This window comes from Crassostrea angulata, chromosome 7, assembly GCF_025612915.1.
Source record: "Crassostrea angulata isolate pt1a10 chromosome 7, ASM2561291v2, whole genome shotgun sequence".
NCBI lineage: Eukaryota > Metazoa > Mollusca > Bivalvia > Ostreida > Ostreidae > Magallana > Magallana angulata.
In genome coordinates this window covers 14,160,942-14,188,636 of record NC_069117.1, presented here as the reverse complement: position 1 = coordinate 14,188,636, position 27,695 = coordinate 14,160,942, and the positions used below count along the sequence as shown (strand labels likewise).

The following is a 27,695-nucleotide window of genomic DNA, read 5'->3' as shown; positions in this document are numbered from 1 at the left end:
TACAGAAACTATTGGACTTCCATGCTGTTGTTTATAGTTACCATCGTAACTGTCATATATTTATATGGAAGAATCGGCTGTTCCTTCTGTTTAACGCATTCAAAGTTTAATATAAGTATCAAAAAATAAATGCTTTCAATACATAAACTATAATTCATTTGAGCTATGAATGCATTTTCGTTACTTTCATGCGTGCAAGAAATGCCAAATTAAAGAAAGCATTTTATTGTTTAATTAAATCCCTTTAATTTTTAACATAACTAAAACAAATACATCTATTGATATTCAATCTTTTTAATTTTCATTGATTCAACAATAACAAATATAACAATATACACAGTAAGAAATATTTACAATACAAGGTAATAAATAATAATGAATGAAACCGAGACTAGAGTAAACGAAGATGGTAATTAAACAAATTAATTATCAAGATCCTGATTTCTTCCATACAAAATAAAGGAAAGAGGAATGGATTTATGGAATATTTGTACGGTAGTTTGAAATTAATAAACATCATATGAAAATAATGTGAAAGTTAATATGAGATCACAGATTGTCAATATTATGTCCGATGATTCTTAATGGCTGTGGAATTGGAGCTGCAGTATCTAAAGTATCTGAAAAGAGAAGAAAAAAATAGTTAACATTCTTCATACCACAACAACAAAAACATAATAAAAATCAAATCAAAATTATATGCTGTTTTCACAATAAAATAGATGAGTATTCCATTTTAAGAAATGATTTTCCCCATTTTCAAAGGGTTAGACATGAATCCAAATACTGATTAGTTATTTACCTTAGCGCCCACTGAGTAGCCTCCCTTTGACCGTCAGTTCCAGCCTGACAGGGACTCCATTGTACTCTAGTCTGTCGCAGTTTCTCTATAATGCACCAAATCCTTAAAATCCATTTCCAATAAGGAATGCAAGTCTCTCCTTTTAATCTGAAAATACAATTACCAATGCATTAAGTTTTGTGATAAATACTTCTTAGTGGAGTTAACATAGTAATTTTTCGACAATGAGATTTCATGGCAGGGACCTTATTGTGATTATACAAATCCTTACTGCACTGATTGCCCTTTAACAGTTTAATTCTATAAATTTGGAGCATATTATTCCAAAATGAATGATTAAGTTCTCAAGAATTCTCTCAGTAAAATAGGATTATATTAATATTCATTTTGACACCTACTGCAGTAGGAATAATTAATGATGTAATTTTAACCAAATTAAAGAAATTGAAACATAATTTTCTCTCTATGAATGATATGCCTCACCCCTGAATATCCCCAATCCTGACTAGATCATGACACTGGCTCTGTGAAGATCCTCCATGCTTCCCCCACGTCCGCTGTCTGACACAGTGACCTCCCCTGATCCATCACTGTTCGTGTCCTCAACACCTGGTTTCTTCAGGGACAGAAAATGTCTGTTCTGAAACAAATAAAAGGATAGTTAAATTGCATCAAATTTATTCCTTCTTCCTTTTCAATAATTTGTTTTGATTATTTTGCTTGTCATTTACATGAGGAAAATTTTTCCTCTACCATGGTTTAAAAAAATTGCTGGACATTTAAAGCACTATATATATAAAAAATTTTATTGCAGCAGTGTAATGTGGATACGTTTTGTTGTAAAAGGTGGGGAAAAAGGAGGAAAAGTTTAAAATGGAAGTTTGGAATCTATCAGCTAGCTGACAAATGTATGGAATAAATATGGGCCTATAATGCCTGATAAATTTCAAGGGAACCACATTAATTGCAAGAACTTGTCCCGATCTGTTGTCCCATTGTGTGATCATCATGTAAAGACCACCTTACTCTGTCCAAACCAAACCAAGATTAACATGTTCTATGGTGACACAAAGCACCTAATCAAAATGCTGAAAACAAGACCAGATAACCAAAACACTTTGAAGTCCTGCTGAGTAAATTGGCCATTTTCTGCAGACCCCACAAAAGGTGTTGGCTCTGCAGTTTGGACTTGCAATGTGGCATTTGACTGATCTGGGCTCTTCCCCAAGGTGTGATGACAAAAGTCACCTGTTGGTTCCGAGCAGACGACACTTAGGGACAATTTAGTCAGATGACCCCTCCATTTGACACAATCATTTTCCTTTTCTTTCCATCTGACGAAAATTCACAGCTTTCAGGTGGGATCTTTTTACCGAATTCTAATCATGCCAATTTTTTTTTATCAAACAATCTGCTTTTTCTTAAAACTCTATGGTAGTTGTCATTGGAAAATTCTCAATCCATAGGTCAGAACCCCCTGTCAAAATGGAGCTAAGCAGATTTAACCCTAAATCCTATGTTGTCCACAGCATATCTGTCTCATCTAATACATTACTAAATCAACACCATTGAATTCCAATCAAAATAACTGTCCAGCTATTCCATATTTACTCGTCCCATACATTATGTAAGACAGTTTCCGAGTGATGTGACCACAAACCCCCCACACCTCAATATCCTGGAGCTGTGCCATCTTCGGATTCACCAAGATGTCTCTATGCTTGTTTTAACTCAGAGCTTAAGGGGGATTAGGGATGAATGTCCACTAATTAATCCTAAAACACAGGATCAGGTTCAGCGATTCAAGAGGACAATCAATATTTGTATAGTACCTGTCATGTGGTGCTTCATTTGATATAGCCATTCAAAAGCTTTCCAGTGAAATCTTACAACTTTCACTTGTTTAACAATCTGACACTGTTGACAAGCAAGATTCTAAATTCTTTCAACACTGAATTTTGGCAAAAGTACATACTAGCTTTACCTAGTTGAATATATATATATATAAAATGTATACATTTGTACATTGTTAATTATTCCTTATTTCATTCTGGCTTTTCATCCTGCCCCTTTCCGTATTATTTGGTTGTCTTATTATTAAGGATCCACCTTAACCTCTCTTTCAATAAAAGTCAACATTTTTATGCTTTTTTGCAAGATTTTAAAATAATATCAACATAACTGACATTGAACTGCCATATAGAAGTTCTAGCAGAGCTAGAATTGCTCAAGAAAACAAGCTGACCGGTTCTTACCTCCTCGGGATGATAGACTAGAGGTTTGTTGTAGTTGTTGATGAGTTTCTGGTGGAAGTTGATGGACGCCATTCGGTTGAGTTCCTCCTGGTGGAGATCGGACGGCTTCTTCTCCCTCCGAGGTCGCGGGGGAGGGGTGTCCTCAGGCTGAAATAACAAACCACAGAAATGGTATTCAATATGCCGATCGAGGGACCACTAGAATGCTTTTATAAATATGCCATATTCATCAATATAGAAATTAGAAAAAAAAAATATTTATACTGCATGTCAATAGCCTTAACTCAGGCTACTTTTAATTGTAAAGTTCATGGAGCAAAATAAAAAAATAAATTATTGCTTCCTATTGCTTCCAAACCAGGTAAAATGAAAACTGACAAAATCATTTCTTTCTCATTATATTGGTGTATTGCAGTTACAAAATTGCATGATGAATATTTGATTATTACATTTAAGCATTGAACTTGCTTGGTAAGAGAATGCGATTCACACCTTGAACAAGGGTACCCGCTGTGCCAGTTCCTCTCATCAATTTTAAACAGATTATGTCATTAAGTAAATGAAATTTCATTGATTTTATGTCAATAACACAGGATCAGGACTGTAATGAATTTTCTTTGTAATTCGTAGGGCGGCAATGTTCGGGAAGGGCACAGGTGTACACCAGTATACATGACAACCGGGCCGTTACCCAGCTATGGGCTTTCATGGTGATGATTGAAATTTTGGACATAATCGCTCACAAAAGATGATCAATATCAAGGCCTTGGATCAATATTAGCTAGTGGCCCAAATTTTAACTGACCGCCATTAGTTTCCCTGAGCAGAATAGTATCAGATCCCTTAATGGAGGTATATATCTGTTAACACCAGCATAGACATGATACCTTTCGATACCCAGCCCCTAATCCCATTCTCAAACAACCACACTTGAGCTAAACAAATTGTCTTTCTAAATATCTTTGGAAAATTGAAAAAGGGCCAGTTTTATATCTCACAAGCAGTTTATCACAATGCAATTTTCATTCTAAAGAAGAATACAGGCACAAGAGGTGAACCATTTGAAACGCCTTTATCTTTTAAGGAAGAATAGCCCAACATCAGGATCAAACAAACGTTTTAACAGATTACCTAAATACATCAAAAGTCAAGTCCTTTTTAGCTAATATTCTCTATTGAGGGGAAGCGAGAAGAACATTCTAATTACAGAAACCTGATCACGCCTGGCACGTTAAAGGGGCTACATTTCATTTTAATCAGTTTTACCTATCAACAGCTCTGATTTCTGGGGGATTCTATCAATGCCAAATCTGACAAAATCAAACAGTCGGGTTCCGCTGTCACTGATGTTAAGACATAGTGCTTTTAATTAAGGTACTTTACACAGTCTCATTGGAAAGCTTTTATTGAGGGTCTGAAATATCTTATGTACCTTGTATTTAATACACCTTGGTCATGTTGACAAATACCTGACATTGTATCTATAATTTTGTATCTGCTTTACTGAGCCTTGTAGTTTAATTTGTTTACAAAAAACTCATTATCATGATGAATAGCTGGCAATTTTGGTAGATTTGATACCAAAAAATAAAAATAAATTCCATTACCGATACATATTTTTAAATTACTTTCTACCATTTAAATGAATTATTATCAAATTTTGGCACCTTGCAAATGTTTTCTGATTTAATTTACCAGTACTGAGCAACAGAGATATAAAAGATAATTTCCAGAACCCTGATTTTTTTTTTTTTTCAAAAGGATATATATAGAAAGTGGGCATTTTCTGGGTGAATGAGGAAGTTTATAACTGGGCAGTGCTGCAGTCCTCAGTATTGTCATTAGTTGGTTTGCTTTTACACTTGCTTAGGGTAGGACACATGTTTTGTCACTCAGGAAGCAGGATATAACATTGTCTGTGGCTGCCCAGAGGGGGGACACAATGGCCCTGGACAACAACAAGTACTACATCAAAGTTTATACTCCTTCTGTTCTACGATTCCCTTACATATTGACAATCGAACTTCATTTATTTCTTGTAGATAAATACTTCTAAAGTTGAAAGAAATATTCCATTCCAATCTTTATCAAATTTTCCCCTAATTTTATAGGAACAAAAATTTATTTATTCACGGATATAGATAATAAAAATAAACTAATTCATTTTAGAACTTCCACATTAATTATGATTTTATTTTCGTTACATTAAAGCATTCTTTGTTAAAACATACCTGACTATTATATGGAGACTGATGGTGATTTGCATAGATGTGTTGATTGGTGGAGACAATGCCATTGGGTCCCACATCCCGACCAATCATAAAAATCCCTGAATCTTGTTGATCGTCTGACGAGAAGCTCACTTTCTTCACTTCATGAGATGTGAGATTATTATTGTCTGTGAGATACGTTTTATGTGAGTTTTCTCGAGTGAGACAAGATTTTTTAGAATTGTATTGCACAGTGTCTGGGAGCTGGAATTCATGCTGATCAATGGATTCCACATTAGGAAGTCTTTTACGCTTATTATTATCCACTCTCTTGATCAGGAAAATGGTCACTAAAATGGCCAATGAAAGCACTATTGTCACACATGCAATGGTAATGGCTATTAACACATTCTGTCCAATTTTCTGCTCCGCCACTGTCGGAATCGCATGATATTCCACAAACAGTCTCACTTCCACCCCAGTTTTCAGTGGAACAGCACCTTGGTCCGAAACGTCAATGAACAGAGAAAACTCCTTGATGTCGAAACTTTCGATCTTCCTGGATAAATAAATCTGCCCAGTTTTGGCGTCAATATAAAACAGGTTGTCATCATCCCGCTTCACAATGCTGTATCTTAGAGTCCCATTCTCTCCTTCATCTTTGTCATAGGCCTCTACTTGAGTGACAATGGAGTTTGGTAGGGTGGTGTGGGGTACTTTGATTGACTCGTTTCCTCTGTTGGGGAACCTGATATGGGGGTACTCATCATTTTCATCCAAGACTGTTACAGTCACAGTGCAAGATGAGTTTTTTGGTGAAACACCTCTATCTGTGGCCATCACGGAGAGAGTGTAGCTTGGTTTGGCTTCACGATCCAGTCGTCTATTAGTTTTGATCTCCCCTGTTGATGGGTTGATGGAGAAAGGAGCATTCTGGTAGGAAAAGGGTAGAGTGTACACAATGGCTGCATTGGAACCAATGTCTTTGTCTGTAGCAAGCACTGTTCCCACCACAAAATCAGCATTCTTGTTCTCCATCACTTGGAAATTGTAGCTACTCTTATTAAACGTTGGAAATTCATCATTGTCATCCTCAATATTAAGTTTCACGGTGGCTGTAGCAGTCAGGGGAACTGGTGTTCCATTGTCGGCAGCATACACCTTGAAAGTAATGGAACTCTCCTGTTCTCTGTCAAAGTCCACTTTAGCTCTGATTATTCCAGTGCTAGAATCCACTTCAAACTTGCTCCGAAAGTTTGGCTCTATAGCGTAGTGGACCTCTGCATTATTTTCCTGGTCACTGTCAGAAGCTGTGACTTTGGTGATCATCTGGCCGGGAGCTTTGTTCTCTGTAATGGTTGCGTTGTACAAATCTCTGTCAAACTTGGGTTCATTGTCATTCGTGTCAAGGACTTGCACTATGAAACTCTTTGATTTGTTCTGTTTTGGAATGCCATCGTCCTCACAGTAGACTTTGACTATGTACTCTATATTCTCCTCTCTGTCCAGCTCATCAGATACAACAACTTTGTACTCCGTGTTGGAGAGAACGTGAAGCTGAAATTTTGGATGAATGATTTTACATTTGACTTGTCCATTTTTACCGGTGTCTCTATCAACAACAGCGACATATGCAATGACAGTTCCTTTATTGGAACTCTCACTCACTTTACCACCAGAGAGAAGGTTGATGTTGATTTCTGGAGCATGGTTGTTGACATCAACAACGTGTATGTTGATAAAAGCCTGACTACTAAGGGCAGGAAATCCATGGTCAATTGCAGAGACTACAATTCTGTGGGGCTCACCAGAGGTAAAGGTCAATTGTTGAATTACTTTGACCTCCCCCGTATTGTTGTTAATTGAAAATAATTTCTGGCTTTCTCCATTTGGAGTTGACGAAAATTGGTATTCCACGACGCCATTTTGTCCATCATCATCATCAGAAGCAGACACCTTCATGATGGTTGTTCCAACAGTAATGTCCTCCTGAATAGTAACATTGTATTGGGAGTAGCTAAACCTAGGTTTGTTGTCATTTATATCCTGAACAGCAACATTTATTGTCATGGTACTCGACCTTTGAGGAAGACCACCATCTTTAGCGACCAAGTACACTCTATAAGAACGCACTTTTTCTCTGTCAAGTTTCTGAGTTAGCACCAAATTCACCTCCAAAGTTTCATCAATTTTGCGGCCCAGCAATAATCCAAATGTATCGCTTGGAGTCTCCAATACATATGTTTTTAATGAATTATTTTCTCCCATGTCTTTATCTAATGCACTGGAAAGAGGAAAAGTTGAATTGATGTTGGCATCTTCTGGAATGGACAATGAGGTAGAATTCATAGGAAATAATGGGGAGTTGTCATTTCTGTCAGAAATGGAAATGTTAACATTGATGGTCCGGAAAAAAGTTCCACTGTTAGCACCAATCCTGAGAGGAAGAACACAAAGTTTCTGAAAAGGACAGAGGGCCTCTCTGTCTAGTTTTGATTTGGTCTCTAGATCTCCTGTATTTTCGTTAATTTGGAAGAGATCACTGTTGTCAGAATCACTACCTACACTCAGAAAACTGAACTTGATGTTGGCAAGAATGCTGGGATCAATGGTGGAAGAGAGGTTGCTGTCTTTTGCCACATTACCGAGATAAACTGGTGGTAGGACTTCCTCTGCGGTGTTGTAGGCAACACTTTGGCACTGACAACAGGAGATCCCGAAAATCACCAGAACCAAACTGTAGGGCAAGATGGAGGCCATAATTGATTTTTGTTGTTAAAATTGGTGAATTAATGGTGGTGATCAATTATTAAGAGAGTCTCACAGTCATGTCATGCTGCCTTCCTGCTCATTTCGTAAAATGATGGACCGTCAAGACATTCGGACACATATATAGCCTTTTAATATTTCTACTGGGACTTTTGTTGCATCACTAAATAAACTGGGCAGGAAAATCCCTTTTATAAATTCTTCATGATTCAGTGCGGCTAATTTTCGGTAATCCAATTGTTATGTACGCGAATTAAAAGGCAGAAATGGATTTGTTTCCAATCCCTAGCTTTGAGAATTCAGCCCCTGCAAGAAAAGAGAAATGAAATGAAAATATTGACATTTTTGGTTGGACTTGTGACATAAGGTTGGATAGAGTGAAATAAGTAATCACATTTAAACTGCAACACACCTGAGGAAAAAAAGATTTCTATCTATCTGTCCATCTACATACTTCACTCAAGCTGTGTTGCAATATTTTGGAAGGAAATTCTTTTTAAACAAGCTATTTTCCATTAAAGCATGGAGATATTGACTTAGATTACATGACTATACATGAAATCAAAGTCTGAGGGTAGGGACTACCACATACAAATCTTACTTCTGTACCAAGAGGCGACTACAACAGATTTTTGTGGACTGATAAACAAACTTCCTGAGTCATTATCGAAACATCCCTTTGTTAGTCAGGTATTATAGTTAAAAGTCTCCCTCGCTTTATTTTTGTTTTTATCATTGTTCAAAAATTAATCTTTAAAAACATTCTCTCAGGTGAAATGCGTGAACTTGAAAGAGAAAAAGCAAAAAGTTATGGCCAAGTTATAAAGGACATTAACATCAAAGTCCATTAAAACAACCTGAATGTATAAAATTCAGATGTTTTTGTCTTTGAAAATTTATTAAAGTCTGAAGAATTTTATGGGATTTTAGCTGAATATGAATTGAGAGAATATCAATCAACTGTCAAAAAATCCCTAATAAACATTAAAAGAGTGACAAATTACATTGTATACTTCTTTGCAAATAACAATCCTTACTGACACCAATTATAATATACAGTCATCAATATGAATTCATCCCAACTACTATAAATACATGTACACCATATTTAATATAAAATTTGACATTCCTAAAAAAATATTTTTTTTGTCATATAATAATGATGAAAATAGAGATTTGAAAAAATATTTATCAAGATCAAGCTTTCGTTTAGAAAAACAAAAATATTTTTTGAATAAAAAAAAAAACAAGTTGATATTGATATGCTTGACTTTGCAAAATCCTTTCAAGTAACAATCTCTCCATCTTGGGAGTTTTTTTTTCCTCATTTTTTTTTCACAACCATAAACTTTTATCATAAAGAAAATCTTCAAATGAATATTTGAAAAAATGAAACAGTAACTCATAAAATTAAATTTATTTTTAATAAAACTAAACTAGCAATAGTTGAATAAATCAAATTTTTATTTGCATAGAATATATCATAAATGGCAATTAAATTGTCATCAGCACCTCCTCATCTATGCAGATAAATATTTTGAAATTAAAATTAAACATAGAATCCATTAAAACATTTCATACCTTTGTTTAGAAAATCGTCCAATAATTAAAAAAAAGTGGACCTTTCCAATTAGTTTATATCCGAATAAATTATAAAGGATTCCTATATGAACATGGTGAACCCTTGCTGGAGACAGGTAAACCAGGTGTGTATTATGATACCTGCCGTCTACTGCCGATCAGCATACACCTTGTCACACTTTAACTCAATCAACAATACCCCTTCTCCACCAATCGGAACACTCCATCCTACCGCCCCTTGGCCACACTCTTATCTTATCATGTCAATGTACTTCTTTGCTAATTTTAAGAATCTTGAGTATGGTTTTTTGTTGTTTTTTGATGTCTTGATAGCCTACCAGTTTGTTGTTTTTTCACTATGAAGGTGACACTGACATCTTTTGGGTACATACAATTACATGTGTTTTCTAACCCCCCCATTCCTACCTATGTCAACAGAGTGGCATTTTACATGGACATGTAAATTTGACATTGGATTAAATAAATAAAATGAAATTTACACTTCATTTAATGTCTTTTTCATGATGTAATTGAAGCATAGGAATTCAATCAGCGAGTTGTAACTATCTCCCCTGTATCAAGGTTTGACAAGTTTATGACCCTCAATGCTTCCGTTACATCTCAAATTAAATTTCAATCATTGACCAAGACTTCAATTTCAAAAAATTCTGTAAAAATATTTTTGAATTTTCAAAATAATTTTCTTTTCATAATTATTAACAGAATATTAGAAAAAAGATGAAATTCACCAACTGATTTAGTTTTTAAATCTATTTAAAAAACATGTCCAGGGGATACATTTCTTTTTAAGCCACTGTAAAATTTGTACGACACTTTCAGAATAGTTTTCATTACATACGATTTGACTCCATTAATACATAAGTACAGATGATAATGTATGTTTTCAGATCACCTGATGCTTCCTAAATCAAGAAGCCATAAATCATAAAATTACAAATAGATATTGTGTAAATGGAAATGTTTACATCATCAAGATAGATTAACTGTTATCATTTTATGTTTTACTCCCGTTTTTAATACATAACAGCACTGTTAAAACCCAATATATCAACAGGACTTGCATCAATAAAAAAGGCAAAAATTGTCATAATTTTCATATCAAGTTATTCATTTTATGAAACCTTACAATTAGCAGTGTCACATACATTTTCAGAGATGTCCTAGTTCAACAGACCATTAGAAAAAAAGTTAAAGATCGACACTAATGAAAAATATTAGAAAAACCAACAAGTTGATCGATTTATGAAAGGAGGGAGAGAGACAAAATATGATGAAAGAAAAGATATGTCAAATCTGTTTAGGATTTAGATGTCAGTCGTAATAATGGAGAGGAAGTTTTAAAATAGGTGTCATACCTCAGTTTCGTTAAAACTTTTATGAATCTCCAAATTCTGATCACAACTAAGTTCCTTCCTCTACAAACAAAATTAGGCTTAACAGAGTTGATAATCTCAAAATTGATCAAATATTGATCCTGGTCTCTTCGCCATTAAAAGCTTCACGGGCTAACTAAAGTTTTCCGTGGCAATGTTTAGCTCTGGTCAACTGAGATCTCTCTGTTTTCTTAGATAATGACACTCTTTTCTCCATCCCCTGTTTATTTAGAATTGTTAATTAAACACTGCACATGTTTATATCTACAAAACGTGAGAGAGAGAGCCACACATGAGACATTTGTAGCTTTGTGTACCCAACCCAAGATGTTTATCTAGTGATTTATTTAAACATTAAGTATTTAATGCCATTTAACGGGGCATTATTAGACAATACATGTGTTACATTTTCTTCCTTTGTCCGGCCAATTACCTCTCGCTGTGCCGTGTTGTTTTATTAATTAAGTCTGGTGATAATTACACCAGTTGGACTAGAAGATAGGTTTACTTAGGGACAATCTGTCTTAGTTTATGAGCCTTTGATGTCTATTGTATAATTGTTATTATCCTTATGGTAAAAAAAATCTTTTTCATTCAACTGTTAATGGGTAAAATCACAAAATACATTTAAGACCTTAATTGATACTTAAGAGATTTCAACTATGAAAAGAAAAACAAATATTCAAATTAAATTTTCCTTAAAATCTTTGGGAAAATTGTCTGTAATGTTTTTTTTTCTTTGTTATTTTATCCAATTTGCACTGTTATTTGACCAAAAAATCCTGAAATTGACAAAGATAAAATATTCATAGAACTTTTATTAAAAACACTGTATGACCCAAGTAAAATGGAAAATTCCAATTTCAAAACACCAGTAGGTAGCATATTTCATCTGTCAATATAAATATGATGGTCTTTGTGTCCTGTGAATTAGAAGTCATACAGTGCCATTGACTGACTAATTAACTGAACATTAGTGGGGTGGGGCGCAGCACTGACCGCTTCACGAAGCCCAGGTAAACTTAATGATACCTGTTCCAGGTAAGTTCCGCAATCCTAGATACCTCTGCCATTATCATATCGGTGTCAATACCTAGAAGATACAGCCCACAGATACCATTATACTCCCAATCTCCCCCAAACTTGGCAGAAGGATTAGTGCTCACCCTAGGATTACTCGACCCCTTTCTATCAGAGATTTCATTAGATGATACAATCAAGATTCTCTCGGAATAAAGATTGGTGAAGAAATATTGAAACCTTGAGAGAAATGAAATGATAGAGTGATGATGTATTGTTAAACAGTTCTTATTTCAGTTTTAAAACTTTAAATTAAGCATTACTGTACATCACTAAGCCACCAAATAATTTACAACCTTGAAAACATGGACATGCTAGAAATAGCAATATTCCTTTAAAAAATTATTCATATTTAAGGGTGTGCATTAAAAACTCATCTTGCCTAGAGACTCAAATATCAATAGCTAATGGTTTGAATATCATATATCCTGGGTGAAGCCAATGCTATCTGCCATGACAGTCATTTATTATATTCCAAATATCAGTTCCACCTGATTCCCGTGATATGTGTAAATACATCCTATTACTGGCATTACCTAAGTCAATATGGAAGTCTCCGCTGTGTTACGATTCCTTACTCTCAGTCCGGTGATCCTGCTAACAGATCTCGATGCTCTGTATCACAAACACCGGCGATCAATTTCAACTTATCTCATTAACTGATATGATATCCAGCATTTAGACTTTTAAGAAGAAAACAGCTTTTCAGTCCCTGTATCGTAATCTGTTTGTCCACATATCATAAGAACGTGCTCAGATCTCGGAACCTGTCAGTATAAGTAAGCAGGGGACGATTGGGAATGTTATGGGGGGATTAAGAAGCACAGATTATGATATTTGCCAAAGTGTTCTGATCAAGGGAGTAATCATAATCTTACTTTTGTAAAGCACTCCGTTTAATCCGTGTTTGTTGTTCCCCGACAAGAGGTTTAAAACAAAACAAAAATGTCCAATAATTGCGGTCCCATTTAATCCAGTTTTTCAATGTATAGCACAGGTTTTTTCTCCCCCTTTTGATTGCTTACCTCAGATCGTCGTTTCAAGTATTTTAAATTGTCATCAATAAAAGAATGAGAGAAATATGACAAATTAGGTGAGCTTAAGATGACTCATATTACAAAGGATAAATATTTATACTAGCTGATACAAGTATATAATATATACATACTGTATTTATCATAAATACAAATGATTGAAAAGTCAGAACTTTAAGCTTATGTATGTTTATAAAAAGTCTACATATACATGTATCAATTTGTCAGTGTTTGTTACTGGTGGTATTGTTTAAGTTTACAAAAAAATATCAATTTTTCTTCTTTTGGAAAAAAAGATCTAGGGATAATAAATGATTAACAAACTGTATAGTTAAATCCTACTGTTGTCTGAATTGAGGTGGAACATACGGTTGTTCATATCCATTAAAGTTAATGAACTGTGTATTCCAGACATTAAAATCTTGAAAAGAAAACTTAGCCTCAGTGCTTTGATATTTCAATTATTAAAAAGCATACTTTAAGAAATTATAGGAATGCATTAAGATGGCTGTCAATTGATAGCCCAGACATGCAGTGATTAAATTGTCAACCGTTCTCTCCCCAAAAAGTGATTGACAGAGCTGTGTTTCCGATAAAGATCTAAGAATTTTATCATAAGGAAAACATTATTATGTTCCTTTGAAACGATAACAGTCTAACTCACTGGTTCCGATGACTGGAAAAGTTAATAATGCACATTTAATTTTATAGCACACAAGGGGCCAAACATTGATCCTTTAATAAACATTAAAATATAACAGATTGACGTTAGGCAAAAAACGTCACGATTATTTTTGCTGGTCTACATTTCATGGTCCCAATTCTAAGTACCGTAACATTTTCCTTGAGTTTTTGTAGTTTGAGTTTTGACACTGGAATTCAGATATAGCTTGTGTCAAATCAGATTATTTCATTTACTGTATTAATTTCAAGCAATTTCAATTCATGAATTTGAATCAGCGACACACAAATCTAAAGGGTATGGTGATGGTTGGGTTGCATGACCAAAGGACATTAAAATGCTGCTTGACATGAAAAACTTTCGCCTTTATTTATTGAAATTCAATTCATGCAAAAGGAGAGCTAATCAGATCTGCATTGGGAAAGAAATTACGTAAAGGATCAAGACCGACCCGTGATACATCAACATATAGCTCTTGTGATATTTATAGCTGCAGCAGAATTGACCGAAAACCTACATCTAGAAGATTGCCTTTTATTGCATTTCTTGTCAATAGTTGAAGGAAAGTTCCCCTCTTCCACATTGATTCTGTCAGAACCTGGTTTTTTGATACATTTTCTGTCACGTTTGCAACAAAGGAGGCTGCAATTTGGAGGGACACCATTTGTTGTTTATAGGAACATGGAATTCAAGTTACACTCTTAAATGTAGGTTTTGGGTTTCTAGAATTCAGCCCAAATAAGTGTCAATTTCAAATGGCACAGAGAATTTATGTTCTACATTATCACACATTTCGATCTGATACCCATAATTCCCTAAGTTAAAGAAAAATAAAACCCACCACCTTTGATATTTGTCTTTCTTAATTTGCTTTGCCATGTTTAAGATTTCAATCATATATGAAAAAAACCCAGTGACTATCATAATCAAAATTGACAACAAGAGAATACAGTACATATAATTCACCCCAAATCAATTTTAGGCTTTTATCCAAGTATGAAGGGACATGTCGTTTTGATGTATGTTTTGTGGCCGCGCTCAAAGTCTGCTTGGTCAGCCTGAAATATTTCTAATTTCCAGAAAATTATGAAAAGTGTTGAAGCATAAAAGAGTGTATAGAAATTTTTTGAGGTTCTATAAAGCCATGCTTCCTTCGTAATGATTTGCTTGGTTAGTCAAATCCTTCCTCACGCTGTCCCAGTAGAGGGAGACATTAGAAAGCAGTGGGTTGACTGGAATTTATAAAATGACATGCTATTACTTTGACAAATAAGAAAAATAGGGGGAATATTTCACACGTCTTTGAAAGTGTAAATCTCACACACATCTGCTTTATGCCTAAACAAACAATGCCTCACCCTTCATCCAAAGCAATCTATGGATGATTTCATCCTCAACATCTTTATTCTCTTTTTTAAATTAGCATTTCTTAATTTAAGGTCAAAACCTCTAGCCACCTCGCGTGTTGCAAGTGCAACCCTTGAATTTGTTGTAGCCTGAAGTAAGATGTTTCTCTACACCTATATGAGCAGGTATGAAACAGGTAAAAATGATGACATCAACCTTGTTACAGTCACTGACATCTCTTTATCAAATTCAAAACAAAAATAACACAGATAAATGTCTTGTTAACACATAAAAGAAATGTAAATGTCTGGGCACGTCATGTTTTGTTCAACAGAAAAGGAAAATATTTGTACACACTGCATAGGCTTTTTTTTTTCACCTAACAAAATAGCTAGAGATGTGAATGACGATATATCATATCTAGAAGTCAAAGAAGGAGACAGTTGGAAAAAAGAAAAATAAGAATGTCAAAAAAAGGTGAAGATCAAACAAGAGAGAAAATTTAACAAAAAGCATTAGAAGAGAAAAAAAAACACATTACCTTGAGTTTCTAAAAAAGTCTACAATTCTTTTTTTTGCTTTTGTTAGAGATTGTAAGTTTATAACTTGTGAGGTTTTTGTGTGAACTGAATTTAAACCAGTTCCCCCAAAAACAAAGTGGATAGAAATTCCCTAATACAAAAATCTTCTTGTTTCTTGATTTTTCCTTTAATTATTTTTCCAACAGTCAAACAGAAAACAATAAAAAAAAATACACCAAGGTTCTTTCCTCCCAAACATCTGCGAGATCAGATCAGATTTGGATAGGTTTCAGAGTTTTTCAGGCATGTGACCTATTAGATTTAGATAACAGTTTTAAAGTCCAGGTACTAATTTGATGTTCAATATTCCAATTTTATACCCTGGGATACTGAAATACTTTCCAGAAATTTAGCAGTGGGTCTTTTCCACTTCTCTTGCAAAAGATCCATGTTCTACAAGAAAGAACCATTCCGGGATTTAGTTTTGGTCGCTCCCCAATACCTGCCAATACCCCGATCATCCAAGACACATTTTTTTATCATCAAGCAACTACCCCGGGTCTGATCCTCAAGAGCCAATGTTATTCCGGTAAGACATAAGGTTAGAAATTGATTATTTAAACCTGTCACCTTTTTATCAAAACAAATGATAGGAGGATCTAGATTTAACATGATCTGAGGAAAAATATGCCATTAAACAAAGGGAATAGCTCAATATTTGTGCCCACTGTGAAGTGAAAATCTCCACTTAAATATGCTCAACCACTGTGATCGTGTTAGCCTCTCAAAAATAAGGGCCCAAACGTTATCATCGAGGACATGCTTGCTACAACACTTAAAATAAAATTCGTTTTTTCTAAAATCCTGATATCCTGGTGAGAAAAGCAGACAATATATTGAATATTTGGGAAATATGAAGTGCAGGTGTACGAAAGTTCACAAAATAGTAGAAATAGTCATTTCAGCTGAGAAAATACATTTTATACACGGAAATATTTCACTTGGCAAACTGAAAGATGTTCAGCACCTTAAGGCCTAAAATTAAAAGCGAGTCAATTAGCCATCTCTCGACAATGATAGAGGTTATGTCTCACTAAAATTCAAACAATAATTATCAGTCAATTTCATCAGTTAATTGTTAAACATGGATGAAGTGAAGAATTTGGCACTGACAAGCTAAGTTCGTCGGAATGGTCGGACAGGGAAGGGATTGAGAGTTGTGAGCAGGGTAGCTGGGGGATATTTTCCTACACATCAGATAGGTATTCTGTGATGTTTGTCTACCCCACACTCCACTAAACACTGATTGAACTTGGATAAGAGCTCGGACTGAGGGGCTACAGACTGATTTTACTTACACATGAGACCTCTCTCTCTGTCAACAGAACACAAACCTATGTCATGACCCCTCTCATCTCATCATTTTATTACATAAGCTTTTTATCAGGGAGGGGATAGAAAGTTAACCATCCATTAAAATATGCTTTGAGTGGGACAGGCTTACACAATCTGTGTTTTGAGAAGACCTGTTATGATATCAGCCTGACACTTGGGGTGAAATTGTTACACCAACAAACTGATGAGTGATAATGAACCAATAGTTACATTAACCAGAAATAACAACATTACAGTATAACTGTTATTTGCCCAAACGTCACAAAATTGGCACCTTTTCTACTTTGATCATATCACAACACTCCATACTTATATATGGATATTTACACATTTTCTTCATGGTCTATAATCATGCATTCAGATAATAATACAATGTATATACAAAAATTTGAATTTAAGATTATAATTATTTCATCCAAAAAAATTAACTTTTGAACTTATGATACTAAGTCAATTTATCTCAGCTACCAAAGTTCACAAAATGTACTGAGTATGATCAACCTGGAAAAATACTTCACCAAATTATGCAAATGGACAGAAACATTTAGATCCTTATTTCTTACATTAACAAGTTGTTAAATATCTATAAATTTGAAACAGAACAATAAGACTGACATGAAATGAAAGTTAGGTCAATTACCATTTATTAAAAATGTTTGGTCGCAAGAGCTGATTTTTACAGATAGATGTAAATGGAAGACGGACATTAAAGGCTACGGTGACCTCAACCAAACGTAGAGCTACTTAGGAGTCGAATAACTTCAATCAAAATACCTTGTGACCTAGGGGAACAAAGGTACCGTTCTCCAGTGAAAGTTTAGTTTATCATTGGGAAAATGTTCCGTATGATACATATCTTGAAGAAAAATCTTGCTATAGTCATCAGCATCTCAAATTTTTTAGATGCCGAAAAAAAAGACGACATTAAATTGACTTACTGTTGAAAATCAGTGATGCTTAAGTTGTCAGGAGTTGAACTGTTTCAAGGAAATTGAAATCCTGGCTGCTGGATATCCTACAAAAATTGTAAAAAGAACAAAATTCTGCTCAGTCGCGTAACATAAACATAAAAAATGTTTATTGAACTGAAAACCAAAAGGTGTAGATAAACAAAGATATGCATCTGTACATTACACAGTGATCGAGTGATTGACACCTGAAAACCCACAGAGGCAACCAATGATATTGGACCATGCCTTTTGCTCCACAATGCTTCACTCTGCTACCGCCAAAACAACAGATAAAAAATAACAGTAGTTTCTTATTTTTTTTTTCTCTGTTAGCTTAACCCTTTGATTCTTAATGTACATTTAATAAGTAGTCCTCATACTTTCTAATTGTCAAGTAAAATCTTGTGCCTCTATGTGTGTTCAATGTTTGTAAATAGTGCCTTTGAATGAAATCATAATGGAACCGACAGGAAATTGGTAGGTTTGTCCGTCTTTTCTGAACTGGTTTATTTGCCCAGCACTTGTGTCAGACTTCCTTTGGAAACAAAAAATGTTACTTTGAACAAGACCATCCACTTTCGTCATCTTCCATAATGAGAATTGTCAAAGCTCCGCAATGAACAATACTCATAAAGCAAAACTGTGAACAATTATGAACGTCTTGTGGAATGAAATAAATCATTTTACAAGGATTTTACAAAACTTTCATCGGCATGATAAAATTCTAACTGTTTCATTGATCACAGCATGAAGGTTGGCTCCCTCTCTAATTTCGCATTATTCTATCGAAATTTGAAGGACATATTCATTTGAAATAATGCTCCGTTTGTGGACGGGTCAGTTTTTGATTAAAAATATGAAGTTAGAGGTTTGATGGCACACTGATGGGTGGAGAGTTAATGGAGCCATTTAACAACTACTGGGTTACTAATGAGCTTTAAATGACTCCATTTCTATGTTTACATAGGTTCCCCATTCCAACTGAATAAAAAAAAATCAGGTATTTTTCATTTTCACCTGAGTAATGACTTCTATAAATTACTTTCTCACTTATCATGGATTTATCAAAGATTTTTATCTCCCTGATTGTCAATGAAATATGTACCCTATCTCATGACTATCGATAAAAAAAAGAAAGAAGCAAAACCATTTTGGAGAAAGGCCCATAAAAAAATGTGCAATTAGCTTCCATCTTAATATGATATTTCATAACTCTATTAGTATAAAAAGTAATTACACTATACCCGGACCTGAGCGTTTCCTATTCCTGTTGATTAAAAAGTTGACACATTAAAGGGAAAAGGGCTAACACCTTTTCTAAAAGGTAACGTGTAGGGACACACCTTGGATTTGGCAGGTAGCTATACGCAGCATTTGATCGCCTCTTTTCACTTCAAATGAACATTGGTGACCCATACATATCCCCAACCTTCACAAAATCCCATCTGGGGCTCTTTTGCAAAAAATCATTTGGGCAGAAAAAATATTTAAAACAAATTTCTCAGTAGCTCTTAGACTTGTTTCTTCTTATGCGAGATTAATACAGCAGTGGGGACATGACTGGTGTAGCGATATTTGCATCTAACGATGATCGATGCCGCAGCTGTCAGCGACAATTGTCAACAGTTCGCATGATTAGCTTCAACGTCAGATCATTTGTCAGTGATTAGGAACGAATGATTTCATCCACAAGATCCCTCCATTCATATCCCCCCTTATTTGAATACAAAATTTAAAATTGCACTTTTTTTAATGTGTATGGCTTTCTAAGAGGAAACAATGATTGTGACTTCTGACAACCCGATATTGTGAGCTATAAATTACATCTGCCCATTCTTACCAAATCTTCTGAAAAAATGAAGGGAAATTGTGCTAGAAATAAATTTCATAGGTCAGTAAATATTCTTTAATGTTCCCATTCCTCTTTTTTATTGTACGAGAGAATAGCTTAACATTTTTGCATAAAGGTTGACTCTAAGGAAATTGTAACATGCAAAGAATTAACTTTTCAGAAATTTTTTGATTTGCTTATCAATTTATTGATTATTCAGATTTCTTGGTGTATATATAAATTGTTGAAATATGATTTGGTAAAACAGAACTGAATTCTATCAACTAAAACTTTCCTGACCTAGAATGAGTACATAATACATCACAAAATGTTGGCCGTTCTCATAGGTCACTTCACATGTATATTCTGGCCGTTGCCCCTTGTATTTTGCTTTAAAATTACATATGCACATTTTGGCACATTATATCAAAAATGATTAACTGACAAAGCAATGCTTCGGGAACTGTTTGAATCACCATCTTTGTGGTTTTTATATCCCTGGTATATACTTACTCAGTTTAGCACTTCAAAACCAGCAGGGACCAGGAGATCATCTTTAAATCGGCCAGAAAAACCAATCAGATTATGTGTTCAAATACTTAAGCTCAGACAATGATACGGCAAATCCATTAACAAAACATTAAATAACGACCAATGAGTCTGCAGTCATTGCCAAGTATTGACACCGCCAACGAAAAGGACTTTTTTCAAATGTTCGCAAATAAATCCTTGTCCATTTTTAAGCACTTGCATTTAAAGCGTTTTCACAATGCCATTCAAATCCTTACAAAATATCCAATAACTCATTTTGTAGGATTAATACTTCAGTTAATTTTTTTCCAAAAACTTCAACAGATCTTAATCAGATTTAAAATTAAATCTGTTTTCGTGAAATGAGATTTAAATCTTTACAGTCTTTGCAACAAAAGGTTTTCTCTTGATTACCATTTTACGTGTTTTTCAATTTAAAAAACAGAAAGTGTTTTGGCTTCATTGTTCAATGTTGATTTTATACACACGATATTGGGTCGTAATTCCTTTCAATGGATCTGACAGATTGACCACAGAAAAGATATTTAAATAAACTTCTTTGCCCTGCTTGGGTAAATTGTGCAATTATTGCATTTCAAAGCCACTCTTACATTTAAATGCAACTGACCAGTGTAAATTTTGAGCTTTATATATTTTCCAAATTAGAATAAGAGATTGATACGATTATCAGTTATATATTTTGTTGCTAAAACACATACTGGGTACAAATATATTTTTGTAATTTGACTTCTTTGCTGCAAGAATTATAAAATTTAACTAGAACAGGCCACATTTTAAGGAAAAGAAAAGAATACACAAACTGCAAGTTAAACAAAGATAGCCTAATTTAGTACATGTATTATACACCCTGGGAGTTTGACGGAACCAATGTATATGGACAGTTATTTCCAGTACAGGTGAGAACCTATTGTCACCTGTTGATGCTATCACACTGGACCAGTTACCAGGGGGAACTACTGACATATGGCTGTTGTCTGCCCAACCAATCCCATTAATGTCTGTAAAACACTGGCTCTGTAGCTTTATGTAAGCCTTGGGATTTATCTGGACCGATTTAGATGAGATATTTACTTCATAAAACAATATAAAAAAATATAAGGATTGATTTTTATTGCAGGATTCTTTATAGAATAAAAATGTTGGGTTTTTTTAATTTTTTTTCATACTGCTAGTTTAAGGCAATTAAATTATGATAAATATCATATTGATATGTGATTCAAAGATAAGAAAACATATTTGAAGGCTATCTATAGACAGTAAAACATTGCAGCACTAGTAGCTGTTTTAAAAATATTAGCAGTGGAAACTCACAAGGACACATAAAAGGAAATAATCAGATTAAAAGAGGAAATAATTTAGCAATTTCCTCCACTGAAAATCACACACCATGCAGCTACCAATTAGCTAAAGATCTCTACTCTTCATTTCATACAGCTTTCTTTAATTTGTGAATTATCAAAAGTAACTCTATATCACAATAAATTTTAGTAGATTGATATAATTTGTAAATTTTCATACCTGACGTATATGAGAATGTATTCCCTGAACTGATCAGCCGTGGCAAAAGAAATTCAACCTGGGGGCACTTCTGTTTGCCGACCTGGTCACTCAAGATATAATTGGTTTAAATTGTCTCTTCAGGATTCCCCAGAAACTGCTTTGTTTACAATTGTCTACCTAACAAAAGGGACCTTTGGGGACCCGCAATGTCAGACTAACAAACAGTATACTTCTAATCAAGGGGAGACAAATCATGCATGTAAAGACTTCTATTCTCAATGGCATATAAAAAGAAAATATCAATCTGGTAAAGAGAATAACTGTTTTCATGACACTTTTATTGTTATTCACTAGATGCATAGCCAGGAAAGAGTGTATCAATTAAATTGTGTCAACATTGTTGATAGGATTTTTGGTGATTAAACCATTTCCATTCAAAGGTTGCCAGCTACAAGAGAAACATTTCAATATACGTTTAATTATGCGAGGGTGTCGAAGATGACGGCACAAAACGGAAAGCAAACAAGCCTGTCTCCTGCTGATATAGACTGCAGACGACCATTCCTAAACGCATTGAAGACCCTAAATCCTGACAACAGGTAGAACAAAGTCGAGATTTTGTGTCAAATCTCACAGATTTTTAATACATCTCCAAGAAACAGGTGCCAAACAATTAAGACAGACTAAACTGTAATTACATAAATTCTAACACCATTTTAATTGATGGGAAGTGATTTATAGATTTCCCTTGCCAAAGAGAGCTTAAGTCTTCTACTGTAAGACATAATATAAAGCATAGTAAAGGTGTTTTAATTGTTGGGGTTCTCTGACTCACAGATCAAAGCGTAGAATAGAAATGTCGACCAAATAAATTGTTTTGTTACGCGCTAATCTCTTTCTCAAAAGTCAAAATCTTAGCAAATACTAGTTTTTCTAGATAGCTAAGATCAACTATTAAACATATGAAATGCTTGGCAGCCAAGCCCTTATCTTGTTAAATAAATGACACAATATTTACAACATAATACAATGCTGATATCAGAAGTAAAATCAAAATCATCTAATCCAGTAAAATATACTCAGGTACCAACTAGTTGACAATTTCCATTAGTGTTGCCCCCTGAGCATTAAAATTTTGATCTTAATATTTTGGATAAAAAAAACCCAGTCCCCCTACATTATTATACCGGTATTTATACTTATTGTCCTTTTTCTGAATTTTTATAATATTCTATCCTTCTAATAGAGATGCAACATAACAAAAGTACCAGGGTATGTTAATTAAAGCTACTCAGATAATCAATTTTTAAAGATCTTTTGATAATTACATATACTGGTAGTAATTATAAAGAAAACAATTCTAATGATTGATGTACTTTTCTTTTTAAACTTTGAACAGTGTGCCCTACATATTCACAATGACAACCTCATTGATCAGAATAAAGCAATTTCTGTTAAATGTTTGGGAGGGATACATCCTTATTAGATCTGCTCTTTCTATGGATCATAAATTTATAACCAAAATGGATAAAAATTCAGATTGAGCGGACACAAGGGAAAAACCGGAAAATCATAAATCAAATGGCTAATGACAAAAACTACCTATGGGCAGAGACTGTGACAGAGAGAAAGTTACAGAAGCACTGAAAAAAGCGGGCATGGTTATGATCAATGTAAGCAACGTCACTCAATCGGCTAAAGTGTTTACTCTGTGTAATAAGGTACAAGCCCCACTGACCACTTATGGTGGTGATTATATCAGCTGAAATGGAATAATATTTTCTTTTAATTTATGAAGGTCGATTGTGTTTTTGTGGGGAGAGTTTATAGCTGCTGGCCGTAAAGCTTTCCTAGATGGAGCCAGATAGGAAGTGGGATGACGGGGCATGCTGTCCACAGCACTCAAAAAAAATTATTTATTTTTTTAATCCCCCAAAGCCCATCTCAAGGAGAGATAGATTAATCAGTCATAAACTCTGACTTTCATGTCTTTATGCCATCAAGTCATCTTCCCACGAGGAATCATCATTCTGCTCACTTTTTTTTCCTTTCTATTCTTATTTTGTTCTAGGTGCATTTTGGCGACACAATTTTATGTGGCTCACTAAAGGCAAGTTTATTCATATTAATGCTCATCTAAATCTAGCTTAAGTAAACGTTTTTCAGAAATTTCAGAAATTTCTTTTTAAGAAGTTTGACCACTGTGTCAATTGATAAGAAAGCTAATACACTTACAAAGGAGATAATGAAAGTCTTAAATAATTCAGCCTCCCACTTTGTGTCTTTATATAACTGCGACCAGGGACACAATCAAGTCCCAATCCCACCAGAAAGTAAACTTATGGTCGCTCATAAAAACTGGTCTCAATTGCTACACCTTTTACGGAGAGGCTTTGCTCGATTTAATTGAACAAGTTTGTGTATTGAAAAAGAAGAGTTAATTATAACAGCATAAAGAAGTCTGGAGGAATTTATCAGCCAACTTCAAACTTTTAATCAAAATGTACACAATTTATCGTCGCCATTTGTCCATTTGATGGTACATGTTTGGATACCACTGAGAAAGCTGGGATACCTTGGTCTTTACCAATGGAGACAGTTTACCTCATAAACTTACTGGCCAATTTATTGTTAAAATATACCTGAAGATTGAAATCAACAAATTCGGAAGGAAAAGAATCCGAACTTTCAAAGTAAACTGCCGATATCAAAAGAATTATATACAGGTTTCTTGTCCTCTGCAATTATAGAAGCTAGACTGGAAAGAAAATCTTTGTTAAAATATTTGGTGATCATTAAAGTCACCGGCTAATTTCAGAGAATTAAGCTACCAGATAAAGTAAATCAATGCAAGTTTTTGTTGATATTTAGATTTAAAACAGTAATTAGAGAGGGAAAAGATGAAAATCTGTTTTATTTTAAATCAGTGAAACATTTAATCAATTCTGATCTACTCTAGACTTGACCACAAACAAACCTCGATTACTGACAAGTTCAGGCATTCCTGAACGATCCACCATCGAATAAGAAAAGAGGCCATGACTCATTATTAACATGTTTGATTGATTGAGCTCTAGACTAAAGAATGAAAATCGCACCATGTAACATGAAATGGATACCCAATGATATTTATTATCTATCCTGTACACATATGTTAAACACTTAACAAGGACAGTAAATGGATAATTCTAAAAAAAAAAAACACCCAAGATTTCTATCGAATTTCCTTGATGAAATCAAATGGCGTAAATGCTTCAAAAATTATTAAGGATGTCAAGCTTTTGAATTTTTTTCTTGACACTTTTAGCTTTTGTTTCTTTAAAGTAATTATAGGTAAACAATTAAGAATAACCTTGCCCTTACCATTGGAAAAAGTGACAGCTAGTCTAAGTCCTCATGTGAAAAATAAACCTAAGAGAATTTCTCAATAAAGAAAATACTTTGATGATGAATCAAAGCATCATATCATCAATAGATATCAGAGAAACTATGGCATTCGTCCTTGCAACCAATTTGTATACCTCACACTATGAAACAAACAATCAAAACTACCGGTACTTTAATACAACAACTAAATTTAATCATGAACTGATAAACATCAAATTTTGCTCACCCAGCCCGCTCAATTCACTACATATAGTAAGTTTGCATGATGAATCTAAGAAGAAAGCATATTAAAAAGATAAAAATCTAAGAAAACCAACTTGTATAAAATAAACGAAAGGCACCTGTAGCATAAATTGAGTGATTTTAAATAAAACTTGCGCTTTTGCCAAAGTGTCACCTCTGATCGGTCTGAAATGTACAATCCTGAAGCATGAAATGGGCTCAAAGCTCTGAACAAAGGTTCTCCTGTTATAACTGATCAACAAAAAAGATAGCTTTCATTTTTCAGTCTTACTTTTCCTTCCATCATTGAGCTTTGACACTAGAGATCAGTATATGATGTTTGCTTGTACCTAAAAACTGGAGTTGAATCTTCAAGCGGTGACCCTCTCAACTGTCACAGACAAGCAGCTTATTTACCAAAGTCACATAACAATCTAAATTTTGTTTACAAAATAATTATCTAAAATTGACAATAAGTTATATTAATAATTTTTAAAACTTCAACCTTCTAAAAATTCACTGTTATTTCTGAGACACTGAAAATTAAAATGAAAGAGAAAATTCAGTGACCATGGTACAATTAAAATTTATTATACATTTTCATTGGTGAGCAAGGTAAATATCAATTCAAATGAACCTCTATACATATATACAAAGTACATGTATGTTGTCAACAAAATATTGATACCTAGAAATCTATGAGTGATATAACACCAGCAGGTTCCTACAGGTATTAAGATACAAATGATACTAGAAAAATATTCATTCATTTTTTACCCTTTTATGGATTAAAGATTTATCAATATTGTTGTCCTTGAATTAGTACACATTTCATGAAGAAAGGCATAACACTCCAGAAAATGGCTTTTTAAAACTACATATTAATCAATTCCCAAACTTACCTGCTCAATGTTCATTTACCAAAGAAGTCTTGATTATTTGAAGTCATTCACAGAAACTTCAAACCACTTTTGAAATGATGCTCATTATTGTTCTAACTGAACTATCTAACTCTTTCCCACTTCAAACTTCCGCTACAATAATATTTATTTCATTAATCACCTATTCTAAATTAGTGTCTTTGTAATGTGAACTATAGGCATTTAACTCTTTAATGGAGACTGGTTAACTAGGAATCAATCGGGTTTTCGTACAAATGTATCGCTCGTATTAATCTGATTTACCACAAAAACGTACTGTGCGAGGTAAACAATGAATATGGGTTGTGTAGCTGGTGACTGAGCCAGATCTAATGTCAGTAGAAATAAATCTAATATCACTACACACATCTAACCTACTCCTGCGTGCCACCATACCCACACACAAATTGTTTACGATACCCCACATTCCAAATAATAAACAAATACATAGAGGATATATAGTAAATAATAATGAAAAGTTTTGTTATCTAAAAAAATTGAAAAAATGTACCAGTGTGTACTCGCTTATACTTGATTGTAAATACTACCAGTAACCTTGTTTTATTAATAACAATGGATTAACCTGTAAATGATTAAAATCTAATTCCGGTTGTAACATGACATTGTATTGGCCAAAAAATCTAGTTTTATTATATGATGTTTCAGTACGTCATTTGTCAAAAAGGTATCATTTCAGTTGATGTTCATCAATGATCTTTTTTTAGAACAGATAATGCATGGTGACAGTCATTTTTAAAGACAAATTAAAAATCTTTATTTTTAATTCCAGTAAGTAGAAAATTAAATTAATTTTGGAGGAGGGACAAAAACAATAGTACCGGTAATGTAGCCATGCAGTCAATAGTAATTTTAACCGTTTTTTGAGAGCCCATGGACATTTTTTTTTCATCCCTTCTACTAGCCTCTGAGTCAACTAAGCATTGTACCCTTACTATACTTTTACAATAAATTCTTTCCATTCATCATTTATTTATTTATATTTACTACCTCAACCTCAATTCTTCACCTAAAAATTACCACGCAAAGTGAATAAAATGTGAAATTCTACACCTTAAGATATTTTTAAAGGTTTTTTTTAATTGGATCAAGTTATCTAATTTAATAATACTTGTATATTGATATCCAGAAAATCCCACGTACATCAGAACCTTTATAATCATACAAGTTTTAACAGACTGTTTGTCTTATTTTCAAATATCTTACAACCACAAAATGATTCAGGATAACTCGCTACACGAGACC

General features: G+C 34.0%; 1 protein-coding gene across 3 annotated transcripts; it reads right to left on the bottom strand.

Moving 5' to 3' along the window:
- Positions 1-168: 168 nt before the first annotated feature.
- Positions 169-26,561, bottom strand: LOC128193052 (protocadherin-11 X-linked-like). Of its 3 annotated transcripts, XM_052866246.1 has the most exons (7): positions 26,415-26,561; positions 18,009-18,085; positions 5,289-8,342; positions 3,058-3,204; positions 1,286-1,442; positions 803-949; positions 173-620 (listed from the first exon to the last, which is right to left on the bottom strand). In XM_052866246.1, exons 3-5 carry the CDS (start codon positions 8,025-8,027, stop codon positions 1,308-1,310), a joined length of 3,021 nt encoding a protein of 1,006 aa, XP_052722206.1. In that variant the 5' UTR covers positions 8,028-8,342; positions 18,009-18,085; positions 26,415-26,561; the 3' UTR covers positions 173-620; positions 803-949; positions 1,286-1,307. The 3 variants fall into 3 exon arrangements, with proteins under 3 accessions (XP_052722207.1, XP_052722206.1, XP_052722205.1); XM_052866247.1 differs by lacking the exons at positions 18,009-18,085; positions 26,415-26,561 and adding an exon at positions 9,618-9,777 and having other exon boundaries at positions 169-620; positions 1,286-1,437; XM_052866245.1 differs by lacking the exons at positions 18,009-18,085; positions 26,415-26,561 and adding an exon at positions 9,618-9,776.
- Between the last annotated feature and the right edge of the window lie 1,134 nt (positions 26,562-27,695).